The 17,315-nt window shown below is 39.4% G+C and overlaps 1 protein-coding gene across 3 annotated transcripts in view; it reads right to left on the bottom strand.

The window, feature by feature from the left end:
* Positions 1–17,315, bottom strand: part of SMOC1 (SPARC related modular calcium binding 1) — a 131,395-nt gene that overhangs the window by 46,986 nt on the left and 67,094 nt on the right. For 2 of the 3 annotated variants that reach the window (XM_063398709.1, XM_063398707.1), the window contains exon 6: positions 2,030–2,119. In XM_063398709.1, the coding sequence (XP_063254779.1) occupies positions 2,030–2,119 (90 nt within the window). The remainder of the gene's footprint in view (positions 1–2,029; positions 2,120–17,315) is intronic. The other variant, XM_063398710.1, reaches the window with a different exon arrangement.

Consider the following 17,315-nt stretch of genomic DNA (forward strand, 5'->3'; position numbering starts at 1 on the left):
AGGGATTGTTCAGGATGACTTCTCCAGACAGAGTCTGCTTCAAGAACGGACCAGGTTGCTCAGGACTTTAGAATAACAGAATATCCTGAGCTGGAAGGAACCCACAAGAATCATTGAAGTCCAACTTCTGGTGCTGCACAGGATACTCCAAGAATCCCACCATTAATTGTTTATTGTTACAGCCACACCATTGAAATCTACTTAGTTCTATTTTACTAATAGAGATGGCAAAATAGAGTGACAAACAGAATTATTCATCAGGGCACAGCCTGATCAACCTGCCTGTCCGTCTGTCCTCCAGAGTCATAAGGGACACTGCTAATACAACAGGAGGCCATTGCACTAGTCATTCTCTCTCAAAGTCTAGGAGATAATGTCTTGAATAATATATTGCAATGTTTTTGAGAGCAAATCTTTCATCATTCAGTCCAAGCCCATTTATCAGACTGGAGTTCACCTACAAATCAATGTGAAGGTTTTTGACTGAAAATGTTTCTCATGGAAGGTAGAATAATGCTTTTTTTTCAGATTCTTCCCATCACTAGAAGAACCAGAAAAGGTGTGATCATTACACCACTTCAAGAACTTTGTCCAGTTCTATCTGAATGACCAAAACATTGAAACTCTCCTGGAAGGACCTTCTGAACAGGCTGTTTTAACCAGATCATCTCACTCCTGCATTCTACCAACACATTCTTTCCTTTAAATATCTATGGGTACCCTCTCAGGGGAAAACTTAAAGGTCAGAAGTATGTGATTGTCAGCAGTAATTTAATACAACATCAACTTTCTGCCAGGAGGATCCTTCTTTGGATATAAACAAGAGAGAGCCAGCATGGCTTCAGTCTCCTTTGTTTATTTGAGAGTGTTTTTTGTCTAAGAGCTTTGCTGTTTCTTAAAGCTCACGAGAAGATTGTTACAAATCTACAATCACTAAATACGAAGTCATAGGACTACAGCAACTTGCCATAAAATATGTTTATTTTAGCAACAATAAAACCCTACCACAGCACCCATTTCTACAAGAGGGCAGGAAATATCAACAGAAAAGTACCTCCTACTCTTGCTCAGTAGTCTCTGTTTCTGCCTTTGTTCCATTTTAAAAAATGCCTGAAGTACAGCAGTCCCCTATGAAAATGCATAGCCTTTCCCTCACTGCCTTATGCTCTGCAGTTTCAGATGGGTCACAGAGCAGTTCATACTTCAGCCCATAGCTTCACTATAATGGTTGTGGGTTTAAACCTGTAAAAACAGGCACTACTTCCAAGCAATATGCAAGATGTAAGCAGCTGCTATTAGGCCCATTCACTATCAAAGAAGCACTATATCCACTGATATTTATGTTTGTATGTGTAAAAGGCTTGAACCCTCTGTGATGATAGCCATTTTATCCTTGTTTAAAGGCTTCCAATAGACTGAGGTCCGATATTCCCTCTCCAAAATAATTCAATTGCAAGATTGCCCATTTGAGAAGGAAACTGCCTGGGTGGGCCATGAATTAAGTGGGCCCAAGACAATGACTTCATTTGCTTAAATAGTGTGTGCGTCAATGAAAGCATTTGCTAAATAAAGAAACCTCCCAGCAATTTTCTTCCATGTCAACATTCACAAGCTGCGGTTTAGCATTACCCTTCTTTTGTGAAGCTGTAACACACTGCAGAGGTTATGAAATTCCCAGTATTAGTCTCACAAGAGTGGAGATAGTAAGGGGGTAAGGACAGTCTAAAGGAAGTGGCCACTTCTGATTTGATGCACTTTTTTTTACTTGCTGGGACACACTTTTTCCTTCAAGATTACACCAGGAGTCTGATCAACTGGTGTTATTGTTGGATTCCAGAAAAGTGGGGAGGATGTAAAAGGATTAGGGAAAATGCCTGAGGTCCCAAGGGCACTCTAAAATTTGGATAACTTATGAGATTCACTGGCTTGTCTGCTTTGCAGGATAAAGAAAGCATTTGAACCGTAAATCCTAGAGAAAAGGGAGAGTGAAGTAGCTTTTTTTTGTTGTTATTTTAAGGGACGTTCTTACCTTCTCCATCGAAAATAGGCTGGGTTTCCATGGTAGGCGTTGGCTTCGAACCATCATCTGAATTGAGGGTTAGAAAGAATCGAAAAGAAACTACCATTATTGAGGTAAATACTATCTACTCTCCAGTACTGTTGAATGATTGGGATTTGCACATGGCCCGGCCAAGTCCAGAAGAGAGAGAAGACAGACAGAACAAAATCATTTTATGCTAAAAGCAATAACATTTTACATAAAATATGCATCAAGCCCTTTTAGTGCACTTAAAAAGCATCCTCCCTCCCTCCTCAAACCACTGGTGTTTATCACCTGGTAGTCTCCCCAGAAGGCAATTAATTGCCTTTTAGTTTCAGGTCAGTTTAGTTTTACGCAGGTCATTTCCTGAGACAGCAAAGGTTCTGGAGATTGTTGTCCTATTGTGTCTTTCTTCTCATTCCTTTTGTTCAAAAGAAAAATTATTCTTTTGAAACTTACCTGCGTAGAATTGTCACCAGCATTTACTGCAGAGCTGTCAGAAAGGAATGGTCAATAGCAAATCTTTTTATTTCACAATGATTGCATCAAGGTGTTCTTTAATTGCAATGTGGTGGCAATGTCTTCCAATGGCAAAATTGTGGAAAAATAATTTCTCTTGCATTAGGTTTAGTTGAGTCTGTTTTGCCCATGACAGTATTTGGTGAGTGATCTCTCCTGGACTCAACTCACAAACCTTTGATTATTATTCTCTCCTATCCAGTCCCAGAGCAGCTTTGGTGGGTGCCTAGCATCTAGCCAGGGTCAGACTTCTACACCTAAAATTGGCCTTTTCTTTTCTGCTTGAAATATAGTGACTTAAAACCTTCAATTTCTATTAACTATTCTTTGCATTTGGTATTAGCAAGAATGACAGTAGGCAGCAAAGTGGGCAGTAACCTAAAATGTAAAGTTGCACAGTAAATGTAAATGTAAAGTTGAAAATCTATTGGAGGGAGGAGTCCATGCCAGAAAAGCTAGGCTTGCCTCTGTCTCTGTGACCACCAGATGCACAGGGCAAACATGCTTTGGAGGAAATGTACATGGGACAGTCCTTCCTAGAGGAGGCAGTAACTGCCCTCAGCCTTCCTTCTATCAGCTCCATTTACAAAAGTAAGAGACCAGTGGAAGGGGAAGGGAAGGGCAGAGATGGAAAACAAAAGCTTGTAGACTTTTTCCACCCATACCTGTATCTGCAGTTTTTTTAAGTGAGGAAAAGCTTGAACACCTCTTCCACAGTTCATTTATTTTATGCATTTCCACACAAAGTAGTCTAGTTCACAGAAAGCAAAAACATGCTAATAATTCCATTCCAACCTCAGAGATCCACTGAAGTAAATGACATTGACAAAAATGAGAGAGACACCCTGTTGTCATTTTCCTCCTCATAATTGCATTTGGTTTAATGCTAAACTGCGAGTGTAACAAAAAATACTTGGAAGAAAAAAATACTTACCATTCCTTAGTCAGCTCTTGTTTTGAGCTTTCCTGTTATTAGGCATTACCAGTAACCTGGACAAGCAGTACTTTTTTTTTTTAAGTTTGAGCAACTGACTTGGAAAAAATTCCTGAATATTGCTTAAATTACAAGGAGGAAGGCTTTGCTCTGTAAAGGTTCTTTGGATTGAAATAAATAACTGATCTTCAGTTTTTATGTTAGAATAGGTTGCTTTGCTTCTGCAAGACTGCAAGAGCCACAGCTATGCGTTGTTATTTATTTAGGATGGCACTGTAACAAAGCAGTGAACAGAATGTAATTAGCATGTCTGGCTTTATAGATTGAGAAAACAACCCAAAACTGCTGAAGACACTCACATAACAACTAGAAAGGTGATTAATTCTCAAGTTATACAAAATAGGAAGAGACTTGGTGTTAAAAAAAGACCAGTGCAATAATAAGTTTCTTGTTATTGCTCTCATGAATGCTTCTGCAACAATTAATTATAGAATTGCTTTTTAGATCTAAAGCAGCAACCTAGAAGCCAACAGTGGGGGGAAATTAGAAGTGGATCTGAGCCACAGCACTTGATACAAACCATTATTTGAAATTTGGCAGAAATTTGGCAGGGTGTTTCAGGTTCAGGGGGATTCTTTCACATTCATGTATGCGCAAGGAACACAGCATTAATTACAATTCGTCAAATACATTCTTCTTAAAGAAAAAGAATTTTGGAGCAGCTTTTGTATGAAGTTAGCCATTAAGCTAGACTGTACTAGACTGTATTAAACAAACCCCTCAGTCCAAAGCTACTGTTTAAGATAATCTCAGTAAAATGGCTCAATGAATTACACAATCATTTCCTTACTCGATTGCTAGGACCAAATTGTCACTAAGTTCACACTGTAGCAGCACCCAGCACAGTATCAAGCGTTTTTGCAAATTGAGAAGTATAATTACTCCCCTGTTGTTCAAGCAAGTACAGTTCTTTCATCACACATACAAGAAAAAATGCAATAGTCAAGAGCCCTGTAATTGCATTCACCATATTACAAAAATCAAAAGCCAGGGATATTTCTGATTATTTCTTAAAGGTCATGAAATAGTCACATAAAAGACAAAAATTGCACTTCATTAAGAACACCACGCTCACTTCCCAGCTGCCAGCTTCTTACTCTGAAAGTACCAAATTTGTTTCTTAAACTGGAGAATTCTCAGTAAGTCTCAGTGTTCCAAATTAGCTTACGTCAAGTTTCACTGCTGTTCTCTTTCAGCAGAAAAACCACCCTAGTACCTGCCTGCTCTTATTTGATTTTTCCTCTTGCTCAATACTCCATTTGTTACACTGAACATTTGTTCCACCGGCCTGCTTGCTCCTCACAAACAAGGCATAAGTTCTAGCTTACATACTGAAAGTTTTGAAAAAACATTTTGTATTCCTGAAACAAATATTTCAACATAGAACAAAACCCTGAACTATTCCAGAGGCCTAAGGTCTCCTGTGATATTATATGAGAAGTAGAGAATACTGTTACTTTGGGTACAAGGGTAATGAAGTATGTTCACTGGGTACAGTCTCTTCCTTTCTTCAAAGAGCTGTTAAATTCCACACTTTCAAAAGAGGCATGCCGCTGCAATAGCTCCTTATACACAGCATGTCACAGAGATTAAAGAGATCAAGTGTTACTTCCTAATCCCTCTAGATAGCAGTGCTTCCAGATCAGGAACTCATGTGATTCAGAACCACATCCCTTGGTTGCAGAATATTTTCAGAGCCTTGAGGAGGAGTTCACTGATATACCTCCCTTCCAAGTTTTACAACCCAGCATGAATACCCACTTTCTTTTTCCAAGACCACTGACTACACACAGTATCACTCAGCAGAATACCTCCTCATGGGACATTTTAAAGCTGTAAAACTTCTCCAGTAACTGTTCTTTTCCTAGAGTACACCTGCAAAAGTTAAGCATATTTTTCTTGCTCAATTGCTGTCAACTTTAAAATGGTGTTTTTTATCTTGCCACAGGATAAGAGTGAAACAGGCAGGTCTAAATGAGACTCCCTTCACATTAAGATAGCTTGGATATAAACCAGAATTGCACTTGCTCTACTATTATCAGAAGCTCATAAGCAAGAACAATTTTTATTGCATGTGACTGACAATGACAAAACAGGGACAATTACTTGCATATCCTGATCTACTATTAGTGCCGGGCAAGAAATCTTTATGCTCTCACTAGAGTACCATGTCTTATTCTTGCAAAACAACTAGCAAGCATTCACATCTGCTATGACTGCAGTGTACACTGGGGTTGAGGGAGAAGGAGATCCAGTTCATGAAAAGGATACCTGTTAAAGTGATCATGTTACTCTGAATGACAAGCACTAAGGTCATCAGCAACTTAAATTACATCAGGAGAAAAGTAAACTCTTTGACGTAAAAATGCATTAATTACTATGGAAAAACGTGAAGTAACTGCCTGCTGCTGTGAATTACCATTCTAGCTCACGCCACCTAATGAAAGCTACAGAAAGGGGAAAAGTTTGGAGATAAAAGCAATGTACTAAATGTTGTTGTTGCTGAGGAAGCACATAGGTCTTGGGCTACTGATGTGATGATGCAAGTATTCAGATGACTTGTGCAGTAAGTATATTTTTCCTGATAGGAGATGTGATATGGGAGGCTAATGTTGTGTTTTGACTGGAATCCATGCAGCAATCTAAACATTTCTTCCATTTTGAAGGGCACAGGTGTTTATGGAGTCAATCATCCAGGCTTTATACAAAATCTAGTCTTTTTTGTAAGTCTATAGCCGGAAAATCAATGGTTCCCAGACCTGAGTCAGATTGATAGAATAAGATGACAATTTTAAGTGCATAACTCTGCTCTGGGAAGAGGCAGCCTTCTTCCAGTGTCAAGTGGTTCCCTCATTTACCATCATGTGGTTTTGGCTGACTCTTTAGAGAGCACAGCTGAAGCTAAACAGGCAACTCAGAGCACAGAGAGCCAGGACAGTGAGTGAACTCTTTGCAGGTCCTGTTTGATACAACAAAGTTCACCTTTAGCAAATTTGTCAAGCCAACAGCAAGGGAGAAGAGCTTTCCTAGGCTTCAGTGCTCCTGAGGGACTTAAGTCATACAGAGTCATTCCTGCAGCTTTAGTAGTTCTGGTCAGACAAACAAAGACCTGCCAGGTCAATTGTACCCACACAGTTCCTGGATCTTGAAGATGCAGTTTTGACTTTGACATTTCTATGTATTACCCCCTATCCAAGGTATTTTAAGTATTAAAAAAAACCATAAAAAAAACCAAACAACAAAACCTGTGTTTTGTGTTTGCACTACATCGGGTCTTAGACAAAAATACATGTCCTTTCTAGTATTGCAGGGGAGGAGCAAATTGTTGCCTTAACCACAATCATTCCCTACATTAAATGAACCTATTTCAGCAAGTCGTAATTAATTTAATAGTCTGTCTAACTTTTATGTACAGACATATATTGCCAATTTAAGTGCAGAAAGTTACCATTCATGGAGAAAAAATTCTTACAATCTGGCCAATCAAGATAAGTTTTTGCAAGCAGCTGAAATGGAAACACACCAGTGCAGCTAGACTTCCCTGCCAAGTTTTCATACTCCTGTCCATAGAACCATTTAGATGGAAAAAGACTTCTAAGATCAAGTCCAACCACTTCTATGCATGGAGATCCCACAGCTGTTAAGAAAAAAACCCCAACTTTTTAAACCAAATCATCAAAAGCCATGTTCTCACTCTTTATTGCTTTAATTTTAAGAAACAGCAGCAATGTGCTGCCATTGGATAGACCAATTCCCAAACACTTGACATGGACAAGTGAAGTAAAGTTTTGCTTAAAAAGGGGGAAATATGCCTAAGTGCTAAACCTGCAAGGGGTCTGTGGGGCTTAATGAGCTCCTGAATGCAAAGGTTGATTTGTACTGTCACTGCAGTAACTGTTCTCTTCCTACATCAACTATTCTGTATGCCATATGGATACAGGCAGTCTTTACTTCAGCACTGCATTCCAGATATCAACCAAATAGGATAAGGAGCCTTTCCCTGTGCCTTCTGGAAGGCATTAGTTCCCCCCACTTCCTTCTCACATCTCCCTTGCAGGTGCATCAACATGAAAAAAGCCACTCAAGCCCCAAGGATTTTGTGGTCCAATGTACTCAGTGTTTGTTTGGCAGCACAATTCTTTGCCCTGCAAGGAAGCCTATCCCATGCACAGACAGCTGGAAGAAAACTCTGACCCCTGTGACACAATTCAAAGCCTCCTCTATTTGGCTTTTTGATTCCTGATTGACACACTCACTGCCAGGGGGAGATAAATGCTGCTGGGAGGACAATGTTGATCTGCTCCGACTATTCTTGTGAAGGACTTTTTCAGAATAATAAACAAAAAACACTGGTGTGCTTAAGTGTGTGAATAGAACTGGAGGTAGACAGAGAGGGGAGTGGAGTGCTTTACAGAGGCTGGCAAGTCGATTGAAGAGTTAATTGTCTGGGTGTACAATGAGTTTATTCTGACCACAAACAAAGAGCTCCCTCTTCCTGGGCCTGGTCCTTCAAAAGCAAACGTGTCAAAAGCAGTCTGGAGCAGCACTCATTAATAGCAATGCTCTAGTCTCTGGGGTTCAGTGGCTTCAAAACTATTGAATCTTGAGATTCACACAAAATCTCTCTAAAATCCAAAGTCCTTATTTACTGCATAAGTTCCAAAGGCAGTTCTGCAGTAATTAGCCCAAAGAAACCTCCCCTCTAACCTCTCATTCTCTGCAGCCTTTAAACAGCTTCTTTTGAAAAATAAAGACATGGCAAGGTATTACCCTTCAAACATAATGCTGTAGACACCTTCCCCAACATGAGATCCAGTATTATATTATTTCAATTATGTGTCATGTAAAAGTGACCCTTAATGTCTCATACTTGGAAAGATACAAAATCCCAGCCCACATCTGGACCTGCATTTCCAAACTTGCACTACAATAGGTCAAACCAATACAATGTCCAAAACCACCCCCTGCCTCTGGGAAAGTTCAGACCCAGATTCAGATTTGAATTTTGCAGGTTGAACCAGGCTCTTATGGTAGTTACCACTTAAAATACCTGATTCCCTTCTGTAAAGCTGTGCAAACCTTTCTGGGGAGAAAAAACATCTTCCTAGTGTTTCTGCACGGAAGACAAGGCAGTTGAAAACTGAGCCATTATACTTTACCACTTCGATGGCAAGACCCCTAGAGATTTTGGTGTCAGTGCAGAGACACTACATGCTATTTGAACAAGCAGCAGCTGGAAAGATCAGAGAATTAAGCTGAGCTGTTAGTGAACTTTCATGTAAATTTGCTTCACTACCTGTGAAAAGTTGTTGTTTTAACACACTTACAGAAATGTAGCATTCCAAAGAACATTTTTCTCAAGTGTATGGGCGTGCTTCCAAGCAGAAGAATACTGTAAGATTATTAAAGCCATTATTTAAGAGCACTCACCTAATTCAAACTTGAGACTCACCCTTTGCTCTCCCCTTTCTCAAGCTAAAATCTCCAATATAGTGCAATCAACTAATTTAGGAGGACAGCAGGGAGCCACAAGTTTGTGTGATCTCTCTTTTGTTCTAGTGTGTAATAAGTGAGGGATTCAAAACCTCAAAACTTGTGAAATAAGATTTCTTGGTTTGCAGCCAATTTCTCTCCAAATTGTAAACAGTAAACCACAGTCTTAACCAATTTTGCAGGATTGGAGTTTTGGACATTTGAAGCAGCAGTATCCCACAGGTAGCCTGAGTAGAGGTGTAACTCAGAATAAGGAACCTGTACACAGTCCTGTTGTTTAGATCCAGAATTCTCAGTTCATTTTTGGGCCAAACTCCAACACAGAGATGATCTTCTCTATAAAAGCAATTTGTACATAAGATATGGGTTAAAGAAGCATATGATCAGATTTTAGTTTGGTTGTCAGAGCATTTCTGAGGTCAAATACAAGGAAGCTTAACTGGAGAAGACCTGTCACTGCACATAGATTTACCTTATTGCAGTTTTACAGTTTCAGACTTCACAGCCAAACTACTTCCCAAAAGGCAAAACAGGTCTCTTCAAAGATTTGGAAGTAATAGGAAAAATAAATGCCCATGGCCAGATTTGAACCTTATCTGTTAAAAAGGTAAAGCAGGTAATAAAGGTCAGATTACTTTTGAGACCACCTTCAGTTTAGATTTGCACACAAAGCTTTATTTTTGATCAATATGGAATCACTGTCAAGCTATGAAGACATTGTCCCCACTGTGCCCACCCCCACTTTCAGAGACTTATTATTCTCACCCTCCTGTAACAATCCCAGCAGCATTTTCATTCCTTAAGCTAGACAGAAATCATCCTGTGACTTAGAAATGCATGCTCTTGTCATCGGCTCTGACCTACAGAACCAAGCCTCCTGTTATGTCAGTGTCCCAAAGAGAATGACAACTAGGTTGCCAGTAATTTTAATTGTCTTGATTTAAGTCAAAAACCTTAAGTTCACTCCCAGAGTGGCTCAAATTGCTAGGAGAAGGAGGAAAAAAAGGAAAAAAAATTAGAAGAACCTGCATATCCATTCAAAGACTCTTGAGGGAGCTGCTAAGATACAAGTAATTTTTCTTCATCTACCATTTTCACTCTACCAGATTCAAGACCTTCTCCCTTTGAGCTTAGTTCCTCCCTTCCATCGTAGGCAAAGTACTGCAGTTCTTTGGAAGAAGGGATTCCTTCCCTGGTATTTCTGCATTTTTCTATCCAACTGCTGTTCTGCTCTTTTACTGAGTTAAAAATCAAAACTTTTTGTTGTTGTTGTTGGTTTTGATGACTGTATAAGTTATAAAATACTTTCATCTTGAAAGATGACCATGGTTTCGAAATTAATTTTTTTTACTTTGTTCATATATCTTTTGAAACAAGCTATGCAGCAGCAGGGACAACACTAAAATCCCTCTTTGGACTATAGTCCATCAGCCCCACTGAACACCTTGCCTAGAAATGCTACACGTGTTATATATTGACTTGTATGTTTATTTCACAATAATAATGAATAATTAAGATAATTTCAGAGTATAGTATCTAGCAGCAGACAAGCTGGGAGCTCATCCTTACCAGCAGTTTAAGAATGTTTAAAACACTCTAGTTCAACTACTTGTTGAGAAAGGAGAAGGGGAACAAAGCTCAAAGTCTCAGCTCAGCTTCCAGGCTCTGCTTCCGTCATCTGGTAAGTTTTCAGACAGGATCTCAGCCTGCCTGTCATTGCAGACTGATGTTTCACAGCTGCTAGCTGCGTTCTGCAGGGCTAAAGAAATGAATCTCGACCACCATGGAGAGTGGCTTTTCTCCTTATGTACCAGTAACAATTTCATTGTGTAAAATATCAGCTAGGACAACACCTGGGAAGGCTATTGGAATGCCTTCAAAACTAAAAATCACATACAGGCTGCAGAAAGACACTCCCAATGGGAGCAAAGAGTATTTTTCATTCAGCTGTGTACTTAAGCTGTCCTTCAAGAATCTAAAGTCATCCCCCTGCTGAGGCACATACCTGAGGGGAAATGGAAATACAGCTAAAAGAATCAGGGACACTAAATGGTTTTTTGGTCTGGTCAGAACATGTAGCACCAAAAGCTACCTGTCACCAAAAATCACGACTACCTAACACATTTGCTGAAGAATGATGACATGTTTACCAAGTACCAATGGCAGCTGGCTGTAGGGATGGCACTCAGTTTCCAAACAGGGTCTCCAAGGCTCATTTTGACCAGCAGACACCTTCACAGGTCAAATGGCATGGAAAAGCTTTGCTGTGGTAAATACAATCCAGCAATTATACAGCTGTAAATCCAGCACATTCCCTTCTTTCTACAGAAAAGGAACAAGGTAATGAAGATGAGAGGAAGAATTGAAATAACCTTATTCTTCAGGGAGATTAACAATTGAAAGGAAATAAGCTGTAATAAAGACTGAATAAAGAAGAATTAGGCTCTTTATCTGTGTAATAAAAAATGTATCCAAGTGCATATCAATATAGCCTACAACTGAATTATTTGGAAAAGCTATTGCCAATCTGTAGAAGGGATGTTGGGCCATCTTGTTCCACGGAACATTGTCTGTAGTAACAAACTGAGAAAAGGGGAGTGAGTTAGAAGAGGCAGTGTAATACATGGCTGCTCCAGACAGTCCTGGCACTAAGCTTCACAGGGAAACTAGAGAGAAGAGGCACAACACAGAAAAACAGAGTAACAATATTATACAGGTTGGGTAAAATCACAGTCACCAAAATCTGGAGTATAGACTGTTAGGAATGTTTGTTTGTGGCTTTTTTTAAAATTTATTATCTAAAGCAGAAACACCTCCAAAGTGTCAGCATTACACTGTAGAGTGAGTGATGAGATCAAGAAATCAGCAATAGCTAGCACTGAGAATGTTTAAAAATAGATTGAAGAAGGTGAAGTAGAGGAAGAGATGCTTAACTTTTTAATAGCTTCGTACTTGGTAGAAGAACTAATTTTTATCTCACCCTGTAAACACTACAAGTGTTATAGATACTGCAGAATTTTAAGCTACAGTCTCTTAATTTTGAACCATCTTCCATTTGGCTCACTGCCTTGAGTGACATTTGAAATAAAACAGGGAGCAAAAAAGTTTCCACACAAAGAAATATTTTGCTTAAGGCACCATATCTCATAGCAAGATTTTTAGCACTTGACATTGCCCCAAACCTTGAGCAAAGTTTGCAAAAAGCTCTATAGCACTGTCAACAGCTGCCTGATCACTGCTGGCAAAAGCAACAACCACCTTATGATTGTTTAGTTTAGCCTCTCTGGTTTTATTCTGCCTACAATATATCACTTTTTTTTCAGGAGCCTCTGCTTTGATGTGAAGTATTCTCTGTTTCCACACAGCCCAACAGACACCCCCTTCTCAACTACCTCTCCTGAAATGCTGCTCAAAATCCACAATCAACTACCACCTTGTCACTTCTAGGCTGTGCAAGAGTCCAGATATAGGCAGTCGTGGAAAAGGCAGCACATCTGAAATGCCCACAAGAACACTGTGATTCTGATCTTGGATTGCTCCGCTGAACAAGGAAAAAAATTAACAATTTTTTAATGCAAGATTTATATAGCAATAACAAGATCTCTAGCTTTGGAAACAATTCAGAAGCTACCCGATAATATACAGTGAGCTGGGGCAAGGGGCATGGAAGGGTGTGATTACAATACCACTCTTTCTTCTTTCTCTCCCCAATATCACTCACATTCCCTTTCACTCCTCTCCTTGCAGCTCTGGTCTCTTCAAGGTAAAGACTCTATAAATTCTCCCAATTCTCTTCAAGGCCTATGAGTGGGGGGTTGGAGACGGCAGCAAATTTGCTAGATCAATGGCCATTTGAAATTCAGACATATGGCTGAAGCCCTACAGCTGCATGTGTTAATTACCACACGTGTCCCCTATAAAGCAGTCTGTTAAACACAAAAAGAAAACAGAAGAGAAAAAAGCCTTTCTAAGGGATTAAGTAAATAGTCTAAATTTTTGACCCTGCTCCCCCAGACACATGCCTGTGTATAAGCTGCCTTTCTTTCTCCCAACACCTGCAAACTGAGGAAGCACAAGACCCCTTCCACCTCTAGCCATCTGCAGTCAACCTATCTCAGAGTGTATTTTCCCCCTTCCAGCTCCTCATTTCCAGCTTCTTCTCTCACCAGCCCCTCTCCCTTTCTCCTGTAGAGAAGTAATTCCTGGCTGACAACCAGACTAGCCTTGGGCTTACAATACGCCTTTTCATTTCCTTGCAGGCAAAGAGAATGGATACCTCACTGTTATATCTGTATTGCATGTGTGAAAATGAAGAAAAAGGGGAGGGGGCTGGGAAATACATGTTTTTCCATTGCTTGTTTCCACAGATTTTTTTCTCCCTGGATCATTAAAGAGGAGTGTCAGAGCTCTAGTGAGTGAGCACAACTTTCCTCTCTAACTATATAGCCCCAGCGTTTTCACCCCAGAATCTGAATTTTGTCTAAAGGAGGTTTACTTTTTGATTATGAAACCAAAGGAACAGTTTTTCTCCAGGAGGGAAGGAATGGAGAACAGAGGCAATCAGATACAGTAACAGTACTGCTGGAAGAACCTCCAAAGGATCTAATCTGTTTCAGAAGGAAATGTGTATTTACAGAATAAAGCACCGCAGTGTACACAGGGTATAAGTGACAACACATTCTCAACATTAAAATATTTTTATTTTTAGGTGAAGGTCAATCCTCAAGTTACAGACTGCCAGACATCTACAGATGCATTGTTCAAAATGAACATGCAATAAAAGACACAGACACCACCCAGAAAAATTGAGTCTGTGGGGAAGACTTCTCCCATCCTTAGCCTTTATCAAAGCATTTTGCAGTACAGCTCCCTTGCTGTCAACACAGAACAAAAGTCCAGATGAGCACACAGAAGAAAGCTATTATTCCAGATAGACCTCTTGTAAAGAAGCTTTAATTCCCCTAGGTGCTGTCTCAGGAACTTGAACAAACATTGGGGTTTTCTCTCCAGCTTCTCCCTACTTTATTTAAGGGCACACATGGTCTGCACGCATTCAAGCTTTCCCATGACAATTTCATAGTTTATTTCTCTTATAGAGAAACTTTGACACAGCTCATGGTGCAAAAGAGTTGAAAGGAAAGTACTTCCAGCCCCTTGACCAAACACCTGCACCACGACAAAACACATTTCCTGGTGAATTACTCTGATTTGAAAGAAAACAACACTAACATTCAGATGCCTAGATTCTATAGAGCATGAGAAGAATAATGTCAACATCTCTTTAAAAAGAGAAAAGGCTTTGAGCCTACATAAAGTATTTTAACAACAAAACCAACTGACAGACCCCAAATTTAATCCATTTCTCTGCAAGCTGTAATGATCAGACACCAGAAATCCATGTATAGCATATAAACAGTTAATAATACAGATGTTGTTTAACAACAGATGTTGTTTAATCAATTGTTAGTCTGCTTATTAGATCTACTCACCAGGTTGCTCAATACTATGACTTAGTAATTTAAAAGCTTTTACAGCTGTTCTTAAGACATTACAGACAGGAGTTGTCTGTAGGTTGCTATAATAACACTTGTAAACTACAATTTTATTAAGTCATATTATATAGACTAAGCTACCGATTGGAACTGCTACTTTATAGATGAAAGCGGAATTCTTGCATTGTATCAAACAAAATACACTTTAAAACAGAATTTGCCTTCTTTTTATACTTGCCAATGAAACTTTCTTCAGTCTCAAATTTGATACATATGTTCTGAGGCCCACAAAATGTCCTGATGAAACTAAACAACTGCAGACAAGGCAGTGATGTGGGGAACCAAAAGGATTGTTTTTAGTTCTACTGTTTATGTAACAAATTTGAGGTTTTACTTCTAGACTTCAATATTTCAAAAATCTGTTTGCTTCATGTGATATATCTATGTACTTTTTAGAACATTGCTCTGCTCTGGAAAAGTGATCCAATATACACAGCATTGTAAATTACATTCCTCTGTTTTCAAAAAATTGATCACAATTCCCATTTAAAAGCTGGTTTCTTGCTATCTAATAAAATCTGTCATGCTGGCAAACTACCATACCTGTGAAATTGACTTGCTTTCTACAGTTACATTTAACTGGAACTTAATAAACAATTTTGTAGACAATATACAGTATAGAGATAGCAATAGGAACCAGAGAGAATTCTGACTATTTACAAGCTGGCAAACCTACTGATTAACTTAATAGTATTTTTTTACAGACCTATTCTTATAATAGGGAAGCAAACTTCCACTCCACTGCTAAGTTTGCTTGGAAATACAAATATGAGCTAACCAAAATCTTATGTGCTACAAATTCCATCTACAGAAATTTTGCTCACAGCCCACTTGAGCTATTGCAGGATAGTTTTTGTTACACAAATCTCTCCCCAAAGCTTCTCAGTCAACTGAGTTTTTATCCTAGTTTCATGAAAAGCAGCACATAATTATGTTTCTCCCATAGATTGTTTCCTAACGCCATCAGATTTTAACAGGGTAGGCTGAGAAACTGTCACCATCAGTGTGTAGTAGAACAAATCAAGCTTTTGCACATCTGAAGGACTTGCAGCACTCTTGTAGCACACACACATAGCAAATGGCTGCTTTCAGGAGGCAGACTTATTACATATGCATAGTACAGTCTGACTTTCCACACAGCTACACTACACACCCAAGCTCTATCCATAAGCATCAAGTTGTCTGTGCACATTTTCAGCACATGTGTATATTTTACCCATAAAAGACCTGACAAACACATCGGTCCTGGTCTAGGAATATTACATGATGAAGTTAATGAGTTCATAAAATGATACTTGCATGAAAATTCTCCTTCATCTGGATTTCTAAATTAGTATATATATTTTTAATTTAAATATATACACTTAACATAAGGGATCCAGATGAATTGTTTGGGTAACACTGCAGACTTGCTACCTGCTAATGCTCTGCGAAAAATAAACGTAAGATGGTGTTCACCAAGTAGAACCATCACTTCACTTCCTACTGCCTTGTAAACTTGTATTTACTTCATCTTATTGATGAAGGCCACACAATATTTCTCTGTCTTTCCTGTATTCTCCACAAACTGCTCGAGACATCAAAGCATTTTCTCATTTATAAGGTTGGAGATGCAGCTGAAGCTCAATTTGTGTAACAGTACAGTTGTGTTTCAGATTTGGTCAGTACCTAGCTGAATCCAGAAAGATCTGGAGAAGGTGAAGACCAAAGTCCCAGTCTGACATGTCAGCTTGATGGTTTTTGTCAATGTATTATCTTGTCTTCTGTGAGACATTCGAGCCCCTGTGGAGCCATGTGCTCCTCTCCCTGCCAGCTGAGGGCAGGTGAGTTAGGGCCAGCTGCACCTGACTTCCCAGCACCAGCAGACAAAGCTTCCAGGTCCCCAGGTACAAGCAGCTCCATTTATTTTCATCAGCACAAGCCTCCTTCACTTGGGTTTGCCTGAGGAGAGTGTTAGCCCTTTACTGCTCAGCCTAATTACTCACTCACACTAATGGCTCATTACTGATTCCAATTGCTCAGTCTGTTGGCTGCATAACTGGGCCATTAGCATTTTCTAGAGGTAAGACTCTTGGAAAACAGCACAAAAAAAGCCTCAGAATGGGCCAACTTGCCCACAATTGCAGCCCAGAATTTTTCTGCCAACTTAGCCAGCCTTTAAACTAATTTCTGACAGTTAAACCCACAAAAAGGAACCAAATTCTACATGTTTAATTGTCAGGAATTTCAAGTTGCTGATCTTAAGTTTCTCAAACTGCTTCAGTGTTTTCTTGTAGGCTGCAAAACTCACTGAGGAAAGCTTTTTGCAGCTCCATACAAGAGTCATGTCTACACATAAGATGGTTAGTGTACAACAAGCTCATCCTGGGCTTTGCTTTCTGCAGGGCCATCAGAGCTTACCTTTCACCAACAACTGTTCAGGAAATTGCAGATGCTACTGTCAGCTTTTGCAATAGGGAAACAAGACAAGTCAAAACAGGCCTGGAACTTTCTGCACTGCTAAAGACTTTATAAAAAGAAAAACTGAGTTCATACTACTCAAGACTCTTCATGACTGACACTGAAAGGTACTCCAGCCCAAATTTACCCTGCAGTTGCATCATCTTTAAATCACAGATTACTGAGCCTACCATCCTTTTCCACTTCCTTCATTCAGTTGGTTCAAAATGGTGTCATGCAGTATCCAGAGCAGTAAACAACCACTAATGAACCAGTA

Source organism: Prinia subflava, chromosome 5 (genome assembly GCF_021018805.1).
Source record: "Prinia subflava isolate CZ2003 ecotype Zambia chromosome 5, Cam_Psub_1.2, whole genome shotgun sequence".
In the NCBI taxonomy this organism is placed as follows: Eukaryota; Metazoa; Chordata; class Aves; order Passeriformes; family Cisticolidae; genus Prinia; species Prinia subflava.